Below are 21,198 nucleotides of genomic sequence, written 5' to 3'. Positions count from 1 at the left end.
ATTTGTACTGCGTCACTTCGACACAATCTCTCAGCTGACCAGCATTTTCGTCTTTTGTTGATTATGTGCCGACGAAGAGCGGCACTTTTTTCTTGGCTTTACTGAATGATATTGAATAGAAATATGAAAAGATTTCATCACTTCCCCAGCAAAAAAAAGTAGTTACTGAAACAGATTCCAAACAGTACGTGCTCAGGAGTTTGGTTCAATAAGAGCAAGAAGAAGCTTTGCCAATGAAATTAAAACACAAAAATAAAGGCAAAAAGGGGGCTTTATTATCGTTCAAATGCCAAAGACAAATTCTCTTTAAACTGGCTTCTTCTCCAATGCCATTGCCGAGTCTGGAAGATGGGATCCAAATCCAAATGCATCGTCTTTTAACACAGAATGAGACCAAGAAGACGATCAAGCGTAATTTATAGTATTGACTTGGCAGCAGCAATGACACTTTCAGCTGTTATTCCGTACTCCTTGTATATCTTTCCTGCAGGAGCACTTGCACCGAACCGGTCGATGCCAATAGACTTGCCCTTGCTTCCGACAATCTTCCCCCAGCCAAATGTTGAGCCAGCCTCAATACTTACCCGCGCAGGGACATCAGATGGAAGAACACTTTCCTTGTACTCATCCGATTGCTCATCAAATAATTCCCAAGAAACAAAAGAAACCACTCGAACCTTCTTCCCTTCTTTCCTCAGTTCATCCGCAGCTTTAACAGCAATCTCCAATTCAGAACCAGTACCAATCAAAATGACTTCTGGTTTGCCTCCAGAAGCGTTGTCGGAAATGATGTACCCTCCTTTCTCAACTCCTTCAATTGAAGTTCCAGCAAGCTGGGGAAGCTTCTGACGGGAGAGAGCAAGAATAGATGGCCTTTTCCGGTTGAGAACCGCAACCTTGTAGGCTCCAGCAGTCTCATTACCATCAGCTGGGCGGAGCATCAGAATATTTGGCATGGCTCTGAAGCTTGCCAAGTGCTCGATCGGCTGATGTGTAGGACCATCCTCCCCAAGCCCAATTGAATCATGGGTCATCACATATATGACTCTAGCCTCACACAATGCTGAGATCCTGATGGCAGCTCTCATGTAGTCTGTGAAGACAAAAAAGGTTGCACAGTAAGGGATGAGCCCGGGACTGTGAAGGGCAATGCCATTGCAGATGGCACCCATCCCATGCTCCCTAACACCAAAGCGAACATTTCTTTCAGCAGGAGTGTCCTTCTGGAAGTCTCCAAACATTTTTAGTAGAGTCATGTTAGAAGATGCTAGATCAGCACTTCCTCCAAGAAGACCTGGTAGAACCTTTGCAAGTGCATTTAGGCACTGCTGGGACAGATTTCTGGTGGCATCTGCAGGGCTCTCCGGAGTGTAGGTCTGTAAAAAAATATATATAAAGAATTAAGTGATAACGTTAGACAACTTCATAATATCATTCGGGTCATATGATCACAAAGTACTCACCGGAAGAGCCTTTTCCCAGCCAGCCGGAAATTCACCATTAATGATTAACTTTAATTCTGCAGCCTCTTCCTTGTACTTCTTTTCATACTCTGCCAATTTTGCATTCCACTCAGCTTCTAGAGCTGCACCTGCTCCAACATGGCGGCTCCAGTGGCTACATAAGCATCAGGAACTACCCATCAGTAAAACCGACGAAAAACAACTTACTTTACATAAGATGGAGAGAAACCCTTCCAAAGCTGCACAAACCTCTTCACATCTTCAGGCACATGGAAAGGCTCATGAGGCCATCCAAGATTTTGTCTTGTGGCATCCACTTCTTTGGCTCCCAATGCACTACCATGCACACTGTATGAGTTGGCCTTGTTTGGGGATCCATAACCAATAGTGGTTGTCACCTGTATTACAATAACATTAACAGTTTACTGGTGTCCTATTTATTACAACTGACAAACTTCTTGAAAGATTTGTTTGAAGAATCCACACCTTGATCAATGTGGGTTTGTCCTTCACAGCCTTGGCTTCTTCTATGGCAGCACGGATCTCATCATAACCCGTGTTACCATTCTTCACCCAAATGACATGCCAGCCAAGACCTTCAAAGCGGGTGTCCACACTCTCAGTGAAAGCAATCTCAGTATCTCCATCAATAGATATATGGTTGTCGTCATAGAATGCAATCAGCTTTCCAAGACCCCAGTGTCCAGCAAGAGAGGAAACTTCATTTGAAATTCCCTCCATTTGACACCCGTCCCCAAGAATAACATACCTAAGATAAAGGGAAGGGAAATCTTAATACATTTGAAAGTGAATTACCATGATCGAGATAAATGTCAGAAATAGAAGATCTAGAGCAAGAAGGATTTACGTATAATGATCAATAATCTCGTTGTCAGGTTTGTTGAAACGGGCAGCTAAATGCTTTTCAGCCAGAGCTAAACCCACTGCATTAGCAATTCCCTGTCCTAGAGGGCCTAAATAAGAGAAAACACAAGGAAAGAGGAAACACGTAAGTTTTCTATCTTTTAACCCTTTTAAGCAGAAAGAGGTATGATCAATTCAACGAAAAGAACAAACCTGTGGTGACTTCAATACCAGGAGTCTCAAAATTCTCAGGGTGACCAGGAGTTCTGCTTCCCCATTGGCGGAAAGATTTCAAATCCTCTTCCTACAAATTGAAGATGGGACGACTGGATGAACAAGATGGCAAGCATACATTCACAACAAGAAATCAAAGAAGACTGAGTTCCCTCATTCTTTCTCTTTTCATTAACTTTTCCTTTTCTAAAGTCGCACCAGCAAAAATCGAATAATCTATAAGAAAGTAAAAACGTGCAAAACTGGCACAAATTGCAGATCTTAACAAACGTAGATCTGCTGCTTATGTTTCTCTCAATATCAAATTAAAAAAAAAAAAATGAAAGACTTCAGAGAGATCAGGACCAAAGTAGATCAGTTGCTCAGGAATGAATTTCTATCAAAACTTCCCCTAGCGACGGGAAGACCTATTCAGTACTTGGATTGATCAACTCAAAAGAGTTCACATTAAAACAAAAACACATAGTTACCTTGACACTTTCGTATCCGGCGAGATGTAAAAGAGCATACTGCAGCATGCAACCGTGGCCGGCCGAAAGCACGAATCTGTCGCGATTGAACCAATAAGGATTCTTGGGGTTGTACCTCATCACCTCATCGTAGAGTATGTGACCCATTGGCGCACATCCCATAGGCAAACCGGGGTGACCGGAATTCGCCTTCTCGACGGCATCAATGGCAAGAAATCTGATGGTGTTGACTGATTTCTCCACGAGGGCGGTCTCGGCCTTGGGCAGCGTCTCCACGGCGGCGGCGCGGACCGGCGCCTTGCGACCACCAGCCGGCAGCTTGCGTCCCTTGCGGTAGAACTCAGAGGAAGAGGAGGAGGACTTGACGGCCCTTCCGGCGAAGGTACTGACGTTGAAGCCTGGGAGGGTAACGCGCTCGCTGGGGTTGGAGGAACCATGGTGGGCCGTGGCACGGGCAACGAGCGCATGAGAGACGGTGAGGGAGGAGGAAGCCGCCATGGCTGCGGAGATAACGGAGGAGTTGGTAAGGAGAGGAGGGGCGCAGCTTCCCTTCTACAGATTTGAATACGGGCTGATTGGAGACGCTTTAGATGAGGGTCGGTTTTTTGGCTGACGAGCAGAGAGCCATCAGCCAACTGATCTTAATCATCTGCGGCAGGCGAGGTGGGAATTCTCCATGACCGTCAGCTCTTGGTGGAATCATCCTAGCCCTTCAACGAGGGTAGGAAACGACTGCCTGCAGTTTTTCTAGATCATTTCCATTTATTAAAAAATAATAATTTTCCAGTGGCTCTTGCTCTTGATTCAACAACATTGGTTTCCCCGGTCAAGTGCTGGTCTTCGTTTGCCGATACGGAATTTCCTTTCTACCAAAAGAGGTTTTTTTTTAAAAAAGGCTTAATTGAGGTCAAGAAAGCCGGCTTTTACTCTTACAACTTTACCCGAAGAATCTCTCACCTGCCGGTAAGAACGAGGTTAGTGGGAAGCGAGCGCAGAGTCCAATTTCAAACCAGGAGCCTTCTTTGCAGAAGACAACCGAGAGAGACAAGGGCGACAGGATGTGCATATTTTACACACTATATCACGTTGAAATTTGTCTAAAGATTAAAGTAGGTGACATCACTACATTGCTAACAATACCATGGCTGCTTTCTTTGCTTTTTCTTTTCTACTTTAATCGTCAAATAAGATTAATAAAAGAATCAGTAGTCAGAAAGCCAAGAGCCAGTTGAGTGTCCTCAAAGATTTTACCTGTATTTTGGCCTCTCCAAGGGTCTACTAAAGTCGGAAGAACTCATCTCATCCCTCCATTGAGGATAGCTTTCACTAATCATTTTGGCTCATCCAGAAATCTTTACAGCAAAAGCCAGTCTCAGCTCACACAAAGCAAGGAGAAGTGTTTTTTTTTTTTTTTTTTGTCCAGTTAACGTTTACATCATTTTAATTCTTTTACAGTTTGAGACTGGACTGCGAATCCCTTTACCTGTCACAGAAAAGGGCGCCGATGCTGCAGGCAAAGTGGGGGATTTGTCGATGTGTGCATATCGTTCATTGCCATTCCAGTATAAGATAATCCGATTTGTGCAAGCATGAGACCAACTGCCACCTGTTCAAAGTACATAAATTAACAAAAAACTCAAAAGACTAGTCTAATAAATTAAGATTTAACCAAATAAGAACCATTCAATCTTTGTGTGCTTCACCCAGAACATTTCACTTAAGAAGATGAATTATTATTTCAGAATTATGATACTTCAAACATTTACTCGTGAGGAGAATTTCTTGACTGGACTCTTTGCACATTGTCCTACTGCTAAACAAGAGGAACGTCATAAGCAGGCCACAAGCTGCAAGGATTTACTCAAATATACACCTGCATTTTAATGCATGAAATAAAGAAAACAGAAAAGCTATTTTATACACGGTTGAAAACTGATTTTAGATCATCAAATTAAGCAAATTGACACACAATTTAATCGCATGAATAACTCAGTTACATTTTTTGGCAGACTTTAACACCCAGCATGCAAGATCAGTGTGATGATATACCTAGTGCGAGAGTTAACTGGAATGAAACTTCGGTGATCTTTGTCGTAACTTGATTCAACAACACAACCTGCTCAAAGGAAAAGATGGAGACCTAAATAGAAGAACAATGATATTGTTATTTTCAAGGTATTACATTTAGTTGAAAGACCAGTTACCAAGCACAACTGAGAATAACCTGAAACCAAGCATGATGGAGAAAAGAAACCACAATTTGCAGTTCAGATTTGAAGAAGAATAAAACCCAGAAAGTTTGCACTTCAACTGGCATATGACCTAGAAAGAATTACTACAGCATGCCCTATCCAACTTTAACTAAATGGAATTAGAGATTTGAGAGAAACGGCAGCAACTTTCACTGACGACCCATAATTGAAACAAGTGATAGATCAAAATCTCAATTATAGAAGATGCATTCAATAGCCACAAAAATCACCAAGTATCCTCACTTTTTTTCTGAAATTATGAAGATACCCTTTTTCGCTTAATAGAAGTTATCTAATATTAAAGGGATTCCCTCATGGGACTCACTCTCTCTTCCACATAAATGAGGTGGAGTATTAGTACTATAATATTACTTCGGATATGGAAAATAAGAAAAGCCACATCATATTTTCACAATATCATTCGTTATGGAAGATGACCAACCAGAAAGTATGAACCAAACCCTTTTCTTTTTTTTGAGGAAAGTTTGATCTCACTAAGCCCAAAGGCAAAAAGTACAACAGGGGGAGTCCCTAACAATGAGGTATTGGAAGGAAACCCCCTCTCTTATACTCGTTTGCAGGGGCTCTAGATATTTCCGACTCACTACCACAGAACTTGTTGGGATGCTTCAAGGCCTCTTGGTTTTTTAGGACCATCTCGTTGGGCCACTCATCATCGACGGAGATTCCAAGGTCATCATCAATTGGTGCGCTAAGAAAATTCGCCCACCCTGGCGGCACTAGGATATTTATTTCGAAATTTTTAATATAACTTCTAATCTAAATGGTACATGGATCCATACCCCCATATCCGCCAATCACTTCGCAAACATTCAAGCAAAACGGGTATAACTTCTAATCTAAATGGTACATGTGTCCATATCCCCAGATCCGCCAATCACTTGGCAAACAGGGTTCTTCCCTCCAACACCTTGTTGTGGAGGACAGCCCTGCATGATAGGTTGTATTCCTCTCTTCACATAAATTTTTACACATCTTCCTCAAAAAAAAAAAAAAAAAGTTGTTGGCTGCTCTAGGAACATGGCTCCAATTACAAACAATAGAATTAAATAGCTCCATAATTTCAAAGTAACAGGACCAGTGATGCCAAAGAGGCTCTTTCATCCCAGAGCACTAATTAATCTTACATTTTAAATCACTCTCAATAAGGAGAGCACCCTGGAACAAAACTTAAAATTTAAGGCACATATCTCCAAGAATTGCTTCATGATTTACAATTAAAAAAAAAAAAGACCTGTCTAAACTATTATGTCTACCTGTTAAAATTGTCTTTTAAGATTTAAGCTTCAATCTTCATACGACTTAATGAAAACTAAGTATAAACTTAAATAGAAAATATTGAATATGAATATAAGTCCAGCCACTGGAGTCAGTTGTTTACTTTTGCACACGTACAACTAATCTGTATGTGATTGATCTGTTGAGTCCCATGTGCTGCTACCAAAACTTAAGAGCACCTGTTCCAGAGGTAGCTTTTCCCCTGAGTAAGAGTTTGAGTAAAAGAAGGCTTACAGTTTGAGCCATAAAGGATAGCTGCTGTGTAAAAAATTTTAGATTTTATTTAGTCTCTCTCAAACAAGGAAAGCAAGATCAACTTAATGAAACACTATAAAACAAACTATGAGAGGATGAGATGAAGCATCTGAGATCACCCTCTTCAACTTCATCGTTTCTCTCATTCAACTTCTCCCTATTTGATCTCTCAATCTAAAATTCTCATCATTATGAGAATCTAGGATATTAACATGCTATTCAAGACGGTCCTAGAGTCCCTAATGTAACTGTTCAAAGTTGTTAGGAGCTGAAGAATGGTCAGTGATTTGTATATCAGCCATGAGAATGTGTCTGAGATGGATATCCTATCAGATACCCTTCATCCTATTTTCTCATTACAGAATGTGCCAGAAATCCTTCCCTAGCATTTTTGTCTTTTCTCATTGATTATTGCAACTTTCGATAGGTGTTAAGAAGTCAAGTTGTCTCAGAACTGTACAACTGTCTTGCATTTAAATTTTCTTCTTTTTTGCTTGAAAGAGTTGAATGTGTCAAAATCCTGATATCTGCTTCCATATATGAGTGCTGGAGTGGCTAATGGATTTATGAGTGCTCCTAGAACTACTCGTTAGATGTAAAACTAGTATGCAAGGAATGCTCCAAGGGTTGCTATACAGATCACATGGGCATTCTGGGTGGCCGCATTTTCTAATGAAGACTAGGATGGATCACCATCAAACAGGACATCTAGTGTTTTTGGCTGGGGTTACTTTGGTCACAAGGAAGAGTAAGAAACAAAGTGTTATTGCAAGATCAAGTGTTGAAGCAAAGCATCAAACACTCGTACAAGTCACATGTGAGTGGATTTGGGCGAAAAGTTTGTTGGCTAACTTTATAGCCTAGATAGATAAACCAGTTGCCTCTTTGTTGTGACAGAGCCAAGCATTCCAGTTTATCATGAAAGAATCAAAGTAACAAATACTAAAATTGATTATAATTTTGTTCCAAAAAATATTGACTAAAGAAAATATTATTCCCTATTCTCATCCAAGAATCAAGTAGCAAATATATTTACCTCTTGGTAACCACATGATCCAAGAAAAACACGAGAGGTGGGAAAGAGACTAACAATTCAAGGATCACCTTATCTTATTCCTCTTGTGCTCTTGAAGTATCCATATGTTGTTCCATTGACAAGTAGAGAATATGATGCCAAAGAAATACAACTCCTCATCCAAAATCTCCATTTATAACCAAATCCCATCTTATTCAATAAGTTATCAAAAAGATTCCAGTCAACTCTATCAAACGCCTTTTCGAGATCCAATTTGAGGATAAAACTTTGATTTCTTGATTTCTAGTAGTGATCCATTAATTCGTGCGCTGCCATTGCTGAATCCAGAATATTCCTTCCTTTGATAAAGGTTGATTGATTCTGATGAATCACCATTGGCAAGATAATTTTAAGTATGTTTGCAAGGAGGCGGGCACTAACCTTATAAGGACTAGACATTAAATTGATAGGACAAAAGTCCCTTGGGTGTTCAGCAGCTTCTTTTTTGGAATGAGAGCAATAAACGAAACGCCAATGCTCCTATAAGTGACTCCCATGTGATAAAACGAATGAAACATTGAGTGAATGTCATTCTTAATGATTGGCCAGCTTCTTTTGTAAAATTCTCCATTATCAGGCCTTGGAGCTCTATCATTGGAAATTCATAGAACAACAATCTCAATCCCCTTGGAAGAAAAAAGGAGCTCAATAAGATTAGCTACTATAGGAGTAATCTTTTTAAAATGTAAATGCCAGATCATAGGCTGATTGTTACATTCCTCAGTCTATAGTCCTCCAAAATAACTAATCAGGGAGTTAGAAATCATAGCTCGGTCTGAAGTTACTTCATCATTTATACATAATGAAGTAATTCAATTTGCTCTCCTTTTGCTTGATGCAACGGCATGGAAAAATTTTGTATTTCCATCTCTTTCCTTTAACTACTTCAATCTGGCTCATTGCTTCCAATGGTCTCTTTCACTGTGAGAGATGTCCTGAAATTTACTTTGAAGCATAATTCTATCATTGAATTCCAAGGGAGAGAGACCCTGCTGCTCTTCATAATCATCCAGGATACCAGTTTGAGCCAAAATAGAATTTTTCTCAGCAACATCTGCAGCCATTTTCGTTGAAGATCAGGTTCTAAGCTTAGACTTTAATTTTTAAGCTTTAGAGGAAAATGACATCCTCCCGGTCCTTGAACATGGAAATCCTCCCACCATTCTTTCATGAGAATATCAAAGTCTTTGTACATTATCCATGAGTTCTCAAAAAGAAATGGTTTTGGGCCCCTTTGACCAATTCTAGTATCAAGAAGGATTGGCCAATGGTCAGATCCTACCCCGTTCAGAACTTTTCCAGATGTCTACTGATATATTTGTAACCATTCTCCATTAGCTATAAACCGATCCAATTTAGACATAATTGGATTTTGTTGACCATTTGACCACGTATATGCCTTTCCAGAAAGATTAATTTCCTCTGACTCATTACTTCCAATGAAATCAGCAAAAGCTCACATGATGGAAGTAATGTGAGTATATAGAGGATTTTTGTCATTGCAAAAACGGGCTGCATTGAAGTCACCAGCAAAGAACCAAGGAACAGCCCATAATTGAAAAAAAATCATAATTCATTCCAAATGGCATTGCATTCTCGATACCCATAGACTTCTACAATTTCCCAAATCTGTCCATTATTTCCATCTCTGATTTTAAGCCCAGTTGAAGATGTCTTCATAGTATCCATGCAATCAATCAAATTTGTATTCCACGTTATCAGAATTCCTCCAGAAAAACCATGGGCATTAATAGTTTTCCATCCTATGGTATTGCAACTCCACAATCCTATGCTATTGTAAATTGGGTTGTCGGCCATGAGAATGAATTGATGAAAAGCCAAGGTTCAAATTTGAGTCTGAGAACCCATCTTTGGTAATAATAAATTATTAAATAAAAAGAAAGATGAGAGCAGAAGCTCAAAGACTAGAGAGACTAAAAACTTCACCTGCCTTTGGTTTTGCGACAACTGCAAAGGAACAATCTTCTAAGAACCCTAGTTGCTTAGTATCTCAATTCATAAAAAATCAGCAAAAGTGGTAAATTAAGCTCCATCAATTCCTCTGTGAACAACAAAATCAGCGCATCTCGAGAAGCGAAGGATGCCAAATTGTTCAATAAGTTATAGATGATGGAGGTAGTTTAGGGTCATTGTGGATGTACAAAGTGGTTGGTCTACACGTAGGCGCAACCTTTAAGTATAGAAATAAAAAAAATACAAGTGATGTGAAGTCATCTCTCTTGTAAGTCCTCTAATTTGATCTCCACTAGCAAGCTCTGAATACCTTTGTAGATGAAATAAGAAATGAAATGAATTAAAATACCTTTAGTTTGACGATTGGACAAAAGTGGTGAGCGATTTTATTCAGAGCAACAAAACAAAACAACAAGAGGAGGGGAGGGGCTGCTTTCTTATCAATAAAAGAGTTTGTTGATCTAGTAGGAAGATGAGACCAAAAACAAGTGATTAAATAAGTGATATAAAAAAGAGATTACAAGTCTTTCTAGTGCTCCAAGGGGACAACATTGAGCTGGAACACCAGCCAATAACCTCTTTAGAATCACCTTCAATAAGGAGGGAGCCATTGAGGCAGTCCCTAGAAAAGATAAGCCCTTGGAAAAGGGCAAAGACTTCAGCCGAGGTAGAGTCAGCAATTCCCATGGAACCCGAGTAAGTGATGAGGGTGGTGCTATTTGAGTCTCATAAAATGCCACCAAAACCGGCAATGACGGGGCAGCCAAGAGCGTTATCGTCAAAGTTAAGCTTGATGATGCCCGGAGGAGGGGGAGTCCATTCTACTATGGTAGGAGGCCCAGGGGGGACAAACATTTGGGCGCGGACATGCCAATTGATTCGGAGGGGGACATCCGCGAGAGAGGTGAATTCTTTCCAGGTGTGAAGCCAAAAGGAAACAAGACCAACAATGTTGTTGATCGTGTCCTCCACGCTCCCAAATTTGCAGTTGAACCTTAAGTTATTTCTCTCAAGCCAAATGCACCAAGGAGTGTGGGCGAGGCAGGCGGAGATGAGTTTACCAATTTTGAGGATTGAAGTCCCCAGGAGGAGCCGGTAGGTCCCAATGAGATTGCTATGGAGGCAAACCTGGACGCCAATGTGCTGGAAAATGGCCATCCATACTCTCCAGGAATAAGAGCATTGGAGGAGGTGGTGGCAGACAGTCTCATCATCCTCGTTGCAGATGGGACAAAGACCGCATGAGCTGAGATTACCACGCATGTGGAGGTTGTCCACGGTGAGGATCTTGTTAGGAGAGCGGTTCAAATGTAGAATCTGATTTTGTGGGAAACTGATAACTTCCACATGATAGCAGCATCATGATCAGTGTTGTTGGAGGTTCATCCCACAATGTGAGAGAAAGCCGAAGAGATTGAGAAGTGGCCATTATTTGTGGGGAGTCAGGCCATCTTGTCAAGCATGTGGTCATTTTGATAGAATCCAGATCAGACAAGAGGCAACATATATTAGTGTCTTCGGCGTCATTAAGACCACGCTGGAGATGGAGCTTCTAGGCATTGGTGTGTCTCAGACATCAGCGATAGGAATGTCCTAGCGAAGGGTGATTTGGAGGAGAGTGATATACATTTCCTTGATGGGCCTCTCTCTACAACACCAGTCGTTCCAAAGTTGAATTCTACTTCCATTTCTGATAAAGAAGCACACCGCTGATAACAAAGAATAGAAGAAGCGAAGTGAAAGACCCTTACAGCGCAGACAACTTGTGATGCCTTCCGCCCCGGATCCACCATTCACCCTACCATTGGAGCTTAGAGGCAACCATCAGTCTCCACAGATTGTTTGTGTAGTTGCTAAACTTTCAAAACCATTTCAGCAATAGAGCACCGTTCATATCTTTAGTAAGAAAGATACCAAGCCCACCAAGAGATCGTGGCATGCAAACCTCTTTCCAATTAATGAGGTGCTACCTAAAGGTATCGTTTGAACCTCTCCAAAGGAATCTCTTCTTGATGGCTTCAACACAATTGCAAATGGAGGAGGGGCAAGACATGAAGGATAGGTAATAATTTGAAAGTCCCACAATGCAAAAGTTGAGTAGGGTGAGTCTTCAAGCATTTGGGCACCGCAGTCTTAAAATAGGGCAGCCTGGGAGGGAGTCCAAATTCGATTTAGCCGAATCAATCGATCGGATTAGTTACGGAAGACTGGAGAAAGAATGGAGGATTGGAGAGGACTGGAGGAGAGGGAGACTGCATCGCAGATTTTCGCATATGGACTCTAAAGTTTCGAAAGAAGGCTCCCGAAATCGAAGCAAAGGAGGAAATCAGGAAATTCGCGACACAAGACAAGAAGAATGAGCGGAAACTAGAAAGGGGTTTTTAGCAAGTAATCGAACTGGCTCGAGAGTTCGTGAACCGAACCGCGGCTCAACTGAGTTTGGCTTTGTTACTTAAACAAGCATGAACCGTTCCTCGAATTCGATTCGAGATGCTTTTGAATCAATTTTAACTGAGCCGGATCCAAGCCGAGCGCGAACTATTTTGCAAACCGGCTCAGTTTGATACCACCCCTAGTAGCAAGCCTCTGCTCAAGCCTTTCACTAGAGGACTCCATAGATTTTTCTGGGGCCTGCTATCAACTAGGGGAAGCCTAAGTGGAGGTCCATAGGTCAATGTGATATCCGAGAAGAGCAGTCTTGTGCCAATTGATCCTTTGTCTTGAAGATAACTCAAATAGGCCAAGTAGAGCTCTCATTTTCCAAATTTGACCCACGGTGCCTTCTCCAAAGAAAATTGTATCATCGTCAAATTGAAGGATTGGGATGTCAAACTCAGTCGGGGAAGCAATAGGATGGATCCAGCCGACTTCCTTTGCTTAGTAAACAATTGAAGATAGGTACTCAAGGATAAATTTGAATAGCATGGGGGAGAGGGGGGTCTCCTTGCCAAATGTCGTAGGTGCCCTTGAAGTAGCTGCAAACTGTGCTATTTATGAGAAGGGAGTACGAAGCCAACGATATGCAGTTTTTTTTTTTTTTTTTTAATGTAGTTAACCCAAAATCTCCATTTCTACCCAATCCCATCCTCCCAAGGAGGTCATCAAGTAGTGTCCCCAATTGACTCTATCAAATGCCTTCTCAAAGTCTAGCTTGAGAGCAAATCTAGGCAAGCCAGATTTCTTGAAGAAGTCAATGATTTCGTGGGCTGCCATGGCCGAGTCGAGAATGTTCCTGCCCTTGATGAAAGCAAATTGGTCCCGGTGAATCACCAATGGTAGGACCATTTTTAAGCGGTGAGCAATCAGGCAGTCGATGAACTTGTAGGTGCTTGTGACTAGGCTGATAGAATGGAAATCAGTTGGCCCCTCAACAGTAGTCTTCTTTGGAATCAGCACAATGAATGAAGCTCCCATGTTTTTATATGTTATACCCTTGTGGTGCAGTTCATGAGCCATGGCAATAACATCTTCTCTAATGGTTGGCCAACTCCTATAGAACTCTCTACTGTGGCCATCCTGGCCGGGGGCGCAGTTGTAGGGGAGGCCAAGAGTGGCATTCTCAATCTCCATAGTCAAAAAGGGGAGCTCAAGGAATGCTGCAATAGTGGGGAAGATCTTGGATAATCTGATGTTCTGAACTTTAGGCCAGTTCACACAATCTTCAGTGTAAAAAGCTGATAAACTCACCAAAGCATTAGTTATGGAGGCTCTATCCGATGTTACCTTGTTATTGATACATAGCGAGGTAACTTGGTTAGCCCTACTTACCGAGGCGACAACATGGAAGAACTTTGTTTTTGTGTTGCCCTCAGACAGCCACTTAATCAAGCATGTTGTTTCCAATGCATCCTTTGATTGTGGGTTAAGGATTGAAATCTGTTTTGAAGATAAATGTGGTTAAAGAATTCAATGGAAGACCGGCACTTGTGCTCTTCAGACGCGTCAAGGTCAGCAATCTAAGCGAGGGAGATTCTTTCAGCAGAATTTGCAGAGCGATGTTCCCACAAAAAGATTATGCCACCCATCAAAGAAGGTTGTGTCAAAGCCCTTGTCACTTAGCCACTAATTTTCCAAACTGAAAGGAGATGGACCCCATTGCCCAAAGTGGATGTCCAGAAGGATTAGCCAGTGGTCCGAGGTGGCACGGCCCAGCACTCTACCAACTGTGTTTTCATAGTCTTAGCCAGTCGCTCTTGACTAGGAATTTGTCCAGCTTTGATAGGATGGGAGGCGCTGACCATTAGACCAGGTATAAGATTTGCCGGAGAGACTAATCTATTCCAGCACAGCTGCCTATAAAATCAGCAAAATTCCTCATCGACGAGGAGATGTGCTTGCTGGAGGCAGCTTATCATTGCAGAATCTGATGGAGTTAAAATCTCCTGCCAGAAGGCATGGCAGCGACAAGTTTTGAACGAGGTTTAGGAGCTCGTCCCAAAACAAAGGTCTGTCCCAGTACCTAGTAGGGTCATATAGACCCCCCCTAGATGCCAGATTCCGGTACCTTGTTGGACAAACAGATTTGAATCTTACATTTATGTGTAGCGGATTTGAGATGCAATAAAGTGACAAACAAGAATGATCTATTTCTTACAACTCTGAAGCAAAACTTCTAAACTTAATTTCTTCAGCATGACTCTAGCAAAATGGTGATACTATTAAGAGTGCTTCATCAATCCTCTAGCAATTCACTTCTCAACATAAGACTCTTTCCAAAAGGCTAAAGTAGCAATTTATTTATATGATAGTGGAGGAGGTTCAACCACCCCACCTTTAACTCCTTTAATTGCTTTTGCCAAACCTACATCTCACGAGAGTGTGACACATGGCAAAGCCAAGTCCACTCCTCATGAGTGTGACACATTGTGAAGCCTAATTTCACTCCTCATGAGTGTGACACATGGTAAAGCCGAGTCCATTTCTCATGGGATCTTGACACAAGACAAGGCCACATCCACCTCTCATGGGTCCACTACACATGGCAAGCTCAAGTCCACCTCTCATGGGTTCACTACACACGGCAAGCCCAAGTCCACCTCTCATGGCATTGTGACACATGGAGTGACCAAGTCCATCTCTGAAAAATATCACGACACATGTTGTGGTCAAGCCCACCTCTCATAGGATCATGACATGTGGTAAGCCCAAGTCCACCTCTCATAAGATCGAGATACATAGCAAAGAATGGGTGAGTTCAAATCATGTGACTTTTGACTATGCCAAGAGTCAGATGGCATGGAACTTCATGGTCGCACCACATGGTGCTTCACTATTGCCTAAGAGTTTGATTAATGGGTCACCTTACACCAAGATGATCTGGACAACTAATCTTTGACAAAGGATGATCCACGTGTTTGTTTTAACTCTGGTAATCGCCCCACCTTGATCAATCAACACCTTTCACTTCATGTTGACCTCTATAGGTGTTACATCAAACTTGCATTGTCAAACAAAGTCTCAAACTTTGACTGTCGATTGAATATAGGTTGAGTTGTGATGGTAGTTTTAAATTCACATCACAATAGGTCAAAATGTTCAACCCATGGTTGACTATCGATCAAAGTGTTGACTTTCTTTGTTACCTGATTATTGGTCAAAGTTTTGACTTTGACCAATAGTTGATTTAGTCATTCTTTGCACTATTGGTCAACACTTGAGATTTAGTTGACCTCCAATTGACTATGTGACCCTGCCTTTGCTCCTTGATTTTGACTCGTGTCAATAGTAAAAAAAATTTGACTTTGACCAATTATTTGTTGTCGATTAAGGTGTATTTTTTTCTTTAAATATTAGTTGGACTTCATGATCTCGACCATTGATCTTGGTCCTAAATTTGATGACCAAACTTTCATGTCTACTAGCATGAATTAAACAACAACCAAAAGAGAGATATCATTCAGAAGATAGACAGCAGCAGTTAAGTAGGAAGAAAAACAAAAGGAAGTTGGTGACATGCACCAGCTTACACTCACACACACAAGGTTCTGGCAACCAGAAACTTGCAGAATATAAGTTGATGGGAAGGGGGTGTTGATCAGATGGGAAACGTGAATCAAGGGAAAAAGCAAGGGTGAGTACATAAGTATTTGACTTCTCCATGCTTGATCACCTGAAGAGAAAATAGGGAGCTCAAATGTGTTCATTTTTGAATTTTTTGGTTGAGCTTGCATTCCACGCTTATCAAACGAGGATTTGCACATCCAGGTGCTTTACTTATGTTGTTATTAATCTTAACTGTGAGATAGATTTCTTGTTTAAGCTGATCATAGTTGAAACAACTCTTCCATTGTCATCATTGGAAAGCTAAGAAATTTCACTAAATCCAAACACTTTAATCCAAACTGGCTTATCAAAAAGACTATTTGAAGCATAAGATTTCTAAATTTAAATTACTAAGTAGAAGGGCCCATTAAAGAACACCCATGTACATCAAGAGCAACAAATGGAGATAAAGAGAGATTTTGAGTCAAAGTTTTCACTTGTTAGGAGTCAACAAGTGTCCGTCTCAAATGACTAGTTTATGGATGAGATTAGTTCCTATCACAATGAAGTTTCATTCAAAAAGCAGTGCATGCTCCTCTGATACTTGTTCGGAATACACGATAAGATTTGAGAATATCCAGCAGATCTGGGTATTTGTTTATACTCCAAATTTCCAGTGAATATAAAGGTGATTTCAACAGGGCCCACTCTCTTAGATCAAATGAAATTCTTCGGTAACATCAAAATATGATTTCTGCCAGGTCTTCTTACCAAGATAGAGCAAAATTTGTGTAAGGCCGAGCAGGTCTATCAGTGCAGCTAATAAACATTAGAATTATGTTTGTTCTAAAGGCCATTCATAATTCAGCAATGGTCCTCCCACACATTTCAATTTACAAGGCTCTTGGAGCAAAATAGCAAGAGGCAACACATATGCTTATTAAGTTTGGTTTGAATGGGAGCTCAGAGTTCAATTTTAAATTGATTAGCAAGTTGGGTAATAATAAAAGGCTGCCTCAGACCCACTTCCAATTTGCTTCCATCTTTGAATGTTGTCATCAGATAAGGGATTCAGTAATCCACCAGCCATTCGCCTTTAAGATCCAAGTAGGAGATACAAAGGTCAGTGCATTAATCTTTCAGGATCCGTGTTTATAACTCATTGACCTCAAAAACTGATCGTTGCTTGATAAGACTCACTATGTGGCATGAAGAAAGATAGAGGGTGGCGCCCTATTCATACAAACAAGAGAAGCAATCTAGGGCTTACTAAATAGATCAGAAACAAATTGGGTTTAGCAGGCCCATGTAAATCAAATGCAGTGTGAATTCAAGCAAGTATGTCAAGCCTTGCACATCTCTATGATGAACAAAGTCTTGAGGGGGCCATTTCTAGACATGAAAATTTAGTCACCAAAGTCATGACTATGATCGACAATCCAAATCAGAAATATCGATCAACGATGGAGATCTTGAAGTCCAACTAATAGTTAAAGTTAAATACATACCTTGACCACAATAAATAACAGGCCAAAGCAAAATATTCTGACCAATAGGGCAGATCGAAGTAAAGGAATTGGCGGAGTCAACATACAGTCAACTGGAAGTCAATTAAAAATTAAGTTTTGACCAATTGTGCAAAGAACTTCGCTAAATGACTTAGTCAACTATTGGTCAAAGCTAAAAACCTTGACGAATAATCAAACAACGATGAAAGTCAACACTTTGACCAATGGTCAACCATAGATCAAACATTTTGGCCAATTGTAATAAAAGTTTAAAGTCAAGATCACGGGTCAACTCATACTCAATCAACAATCAAAATTTGAAACTTTGACCAACAATGCAAGTCTGAGGTAGCAAATACAAAGGTCAACTTAATTAATTGATCAAGATGAGACCACGACCAAAGTTAAATCGAACGTGTGGATCATCCTTTAGAGCTTTTCGATCAAAGATTAGTGGTCCAGATTATCTTTGGTGTAAAGTGGGTCATAAATCATACCAATAGGCAACACATGGCACCAAAAGGAATGCCATGTGCAACGGCCATGAAGCTTCATGTCATCGAACATATGATATAATTAAGAGTCACATAATCTGAATTCACCCATCCCTTGCCTTACATCACAACCTCATGAGAAGTGGACTTAGCCTCGCCATGTGTCACAATCGCAAAAGAGATGAACTTAGCCATGCCACGTGTCACAATCACATGAGAGAGGGACTTAGCCTTGTCATGTGTTACAATCTCATGAGAAGTGAACTTACCTTCACCACGTGTCACAATCCCAATGAAAGATGAACTTAGTTTTGTTTTATGTCACGATCTGAAGAGAAGTGGACTTAGCCCTACCACTTGTCACGATCTCACAATCCCATGAGAGATGGACTGAGCCTTGCCACTTGTCACAATCTCATGGGTAGAGTTGTCACTCTTACCTATTTACCCGATTTTCTATCTGTCGTTTATTAAATGGAATGTATTTTTTCTTTTGATCAATATTCGATAATCGAGTAAAATTACCCAATTACTGATTATTAATTAAAACAAAAATGCAAACTTCCCATTCCATATCCGATTATCCAATTACCCTATTAATATAAGGGTAATTTTGCAATTTCTTGAGAAACTATAAATTGTCACTAACTTGCCCTAATCTCTCATTTCTTCCTCCTTTCTTTCCTCTTTTCCCACCAATGATTTTTCTCCTTCCCTCACAGCTTCACCCAAACTTCGATCTCCTTCTCCCCCGCCATTCATCTCCACAAGTAACAGCATCTCTAATCTCACCAATCTCCTTCCCTCACGGTTTAACCCAAACCTCGATCTCCTTCTCCACTATCATTCATCTCCACAAGCAACAGCACCTCTAATCTCACCAATCTCCTCCTCCCTCATTCCTCTCTTCAATAGGTGACAACATTCGCTCCGAACTTGTTCTCCACCCTCATTCTGTCTTCGCTTTTCTTCTTCTCAGTCTTTTTTTCTGTTTTTACATTTCAATTTTGATTTTGACTTCTTTTTTTTATGTTTGGCATTTAGAGGGACTTGAGTGAGACTTTCTCAATTGCATAGGAAGTAGAAGAAACCACTCCAAAGGTATCTCCTGATACACTGGAAGGAGAACAGGAGTGGTAACCTCAAACCTTTATAACTGAAAAAGACAAATTTCTTAGAAATGAAAGCCCATAGGTTGTCATCATAAGACTTCTTAATCCAGGCCCCAATCTAGATAGAAATTGGCCACTAGAAATTCTTCTCTTTGTTTCTTCAGACTGTTATTTCCAACATGAGATGCTGATAAATAAAGACATCTCTTCAGCTGCATCCCAAACTCCTGCCATACCTAAGCTCCCATCATTTTCTCTGATTTAAGGTCCCATACTGTTAAACAACCACACCATAACAATATGCTCCCTTATACCCACTTGTCACGTTCTTTAGATGTCCAAGAGAGAAGGGATTTGGTAATATATCTGAAGTTCGCCTTGAGCTCTTATGTACATCTTAGCTGAATAAGCCCAAAGAAGGCAATCCTGGCCATTCAGGTTTAGTGAAGGAATTTGAACATTCACTGGATCAAGATAAAGCTGGGCAGCAGTCTGATCAGCAGCCTTTTCCTCTCCATTTTCAAGATTATCAATTTACTGAGATCCAATAATAAATCATAATTCCCAAGCAGGGTAGCAGTCCGATGAGCACCATTTTCTTCTCCATTTTCAAGATTGTCAATTTACTGAGACCAATAAAAAATCCTAATTCCCAACTTTTGAAGGTCATGAATATGCTTAAAACAGCTGATATTTATAACAGAAACAGCATTCAATCACTTTCCAACCAAACATTATGACCCATTTATACTGAATGAAAACTTTTCAACCTTTATGCTCAAGCTCCTCCTTTTGTAGGTTGGGAACAAAAAATAGGACAGATTACAAGAGCACTTAATAATATCTCTTTTCCATTCTTAGATTCATTAATAAGGAGATTTGTACAACATGGGTATCATCAAAACCAGTAACCAAAGCACCAGAAGAAAGGAAATGGAGACATTTGGGCTTCAATCTAAATAGGAATGATTTCCCCCCATATCATTAAAGAAAATAGAAGGACAGAAGGAATGAATAAGAGCTTTGAGTGTAAAACTAGAAGTTTAGAAATGTCCTTAGGCATATAGAGAAATCCAATTAAGTTATATGACTAAAATGCCCCTGGAACCCAGAATTTTAATAACTCAAGAAAAGTGGCTACTATAAACAACAGTCTACCTCTTGAACCAGCAACAGCTTAAACAGTTTATGAGTAAGTTCAATATAGATTCATGAACCTAGAAAGCCATGAAAAATTTCTGTGCTCACCGCCAAGCAATACTTTTGGGCAAGTTTCATCAACTTCAAAGCCATCCCACCAAGTAGACGAGTCCTCAGGGCCAAATCTTCAAACTCTTGGCGAAAATGAAAAGTAATACTGTCAATTACAACTATTTTTACCTGTCATTACAAAAAAAAAGTAAAGAATTAAAAGCACAGTATAAGTGCAGCTTCACAGTAACAACAATGCCAACAAATTCTTTTTGATGCATTGGAGCTAAGCGTTCATTTAATTTTACTAAAAGCACACACATATTAAGACATAAGAAAGTGGCAAAGGAATTAATATGGCTAGGTTCATAACCATAAAAAACAGGCTTGGTATCCAAAATGAAAATAAGAAAAACAGAGAAATGGTATATTTATATTAAAAACATACATGTTCTCAAAAAAATAATTCTTTCAATAGAAGTATGTTAAAGTAGGGTAGGTCCTCTTAAAATGACCAACTGAATTTAGGACTCTTCCAACTAATAAACACGTGACATTTCCATGCTCAAAGTATGTAGGATTATAATCCAAAGGTGACTCTCATCTCAAACAACTGGTCTAAGATGTCGAACATTAGCACACCCACAAAAAAGGTGGGAACTTTTTATCCACCAATAAAGTAGAATAAGGTGATAATCTCCATTTATAAGCCACTTCAATTAAGCTTTTTTTCTGAATGGCAAAAAAAATTATTTAAAGAAGCCAAAAGAGGCAACAGAGGAGGGGGGAGAGGAGGGAGGGAACTCTTGCAAATCAAAAGGAGAAAAGAAAGGGAAAAAGAAAAAGGAAATACAATAAATGATGCAATGAATTAATCAGGAATGCCCCCAAAGAGATAAAGAGATGCAGATGATTGATGCCTTCCTTGACAAGAGAATTTGAAGAATGCAGCACATTCCATGTGAAGGAACAAACCACCAAATCTCCAATGGGACTCAAAGACCACGGCCACAAGAAACCGCCAC

The 21,198-nt window shown here is 40.3% G+C and overlaps 2 protein-coding genes across 3 annotated transcripts in view; both read right to left on the bottom strand.

Annotated features, from left to right (window-relative positions):
• Positions 1 to 253: 253 nt before the first annotated feature.
• LOC137934067 (transketolase, chloroplastic) lies at positions 254 to 3,692 on the bottom strand. The gene is made up of 7 exons (XM_068778274.1): positions 3,032 to 3,692; positions 2,541 to 2,631; positions 2,332 to 2,437; positions 1,950 to 2,232; positions 1,713 to 1,861; positions 1,464 to 1,617; positions 254 to 1,376 (listed from the first exon to the last, which is right to left on the bottom strand). The coding sequence occupies exons 1-7, from the start codon at positions 3,527 to 3,529 to the stop codon at positions 417 to 419; spliced, it is 2,241 nt and encodes a 746-aa protein (XP_068634375.1). The 5' UTR covers positions 3,530 to 3,692; the 3' UTR covers positions 254 to 416.
• A 437-nt stretch (positions 3,693 to 4,129) lies between these two features.
• Positions 4,130 to 21,198, bottom strand: part of LOC137934445 (DNA repair protein RAD51 homolog 3) — a 29,063-nt gene continuing 11,994 nt past the window's right edge. Inside the window, exons 7-9 of one of the 2 annotated variants that reach the window (XM_068778777.1) lie at positions 20,231 to 20,362; positions 5,081 to 5,171; positions 4,130 to 4,637 (exon numbers count right to left, since the gene is read on the bottom strand). In XM_068778777.1, the coding sequence (XP_068634878.1) occupies positions 4,462 to 4,637; positions 5,081 to 5,171; positions 20,231 to 20,362 (399 nt within the window). In that variant the 3' untranslated portion in view covers positions 4,130 to 4,461. The remainder of the gene's footprint in view (positions 4,638 to 5,080; positions 5,172 to 20,230; positions 20,363 to 21,198) is intronic. The other variant, XM_068778778.1, reaches the window with a different exon arrangement.

This window comes from Aristolochia californica, unplaced genomic scaffold, assembly GCF_029961685.1.
Source record: "Aristolochia californica isolate CCGP_79_NKW_82.1479 unplaced genomic scaffold, dmAriCali1.0.hap1 SCAF_6, whole genome shotgun sequence".
NCBI lineage: Eukaryota > Viridiplantae > Streptophyta > Magnoliopsida > Piperales > Aristolochiaceae > Aristolochia > Aristolochia californica.
Note: the sequence above shows the minus strand (reverse complement) of the source record. Positions and strands in the feature narration are given on the sequence as shown.

Excerpts from the sequence above, each read along its gene's own strand:
- LOC137934067 (XM_068778274.1), bottom strand. The coding sequence starts at position 3,529 with ATGGCGGCTTCCTCCTCCCTCACCGTCTCTCATGCGCTCGTTGCCCGT. Across the intron at positions 2,632-3,031 it reads CCGGATACGAAAGTGTCAAG|GAAGAGGATTTGAAATCTTT; the intron begins GTAACTATGTGT and ends TTCAATTTGTAG. Across the intron at positions 2,438-2,540 it reads TGGTATTGAAGTCACCACAG|GCCCTCTAGGACAGGGAATT; the intron begins GTTTGTTCTTTT and ends TCTCTTATTTAG.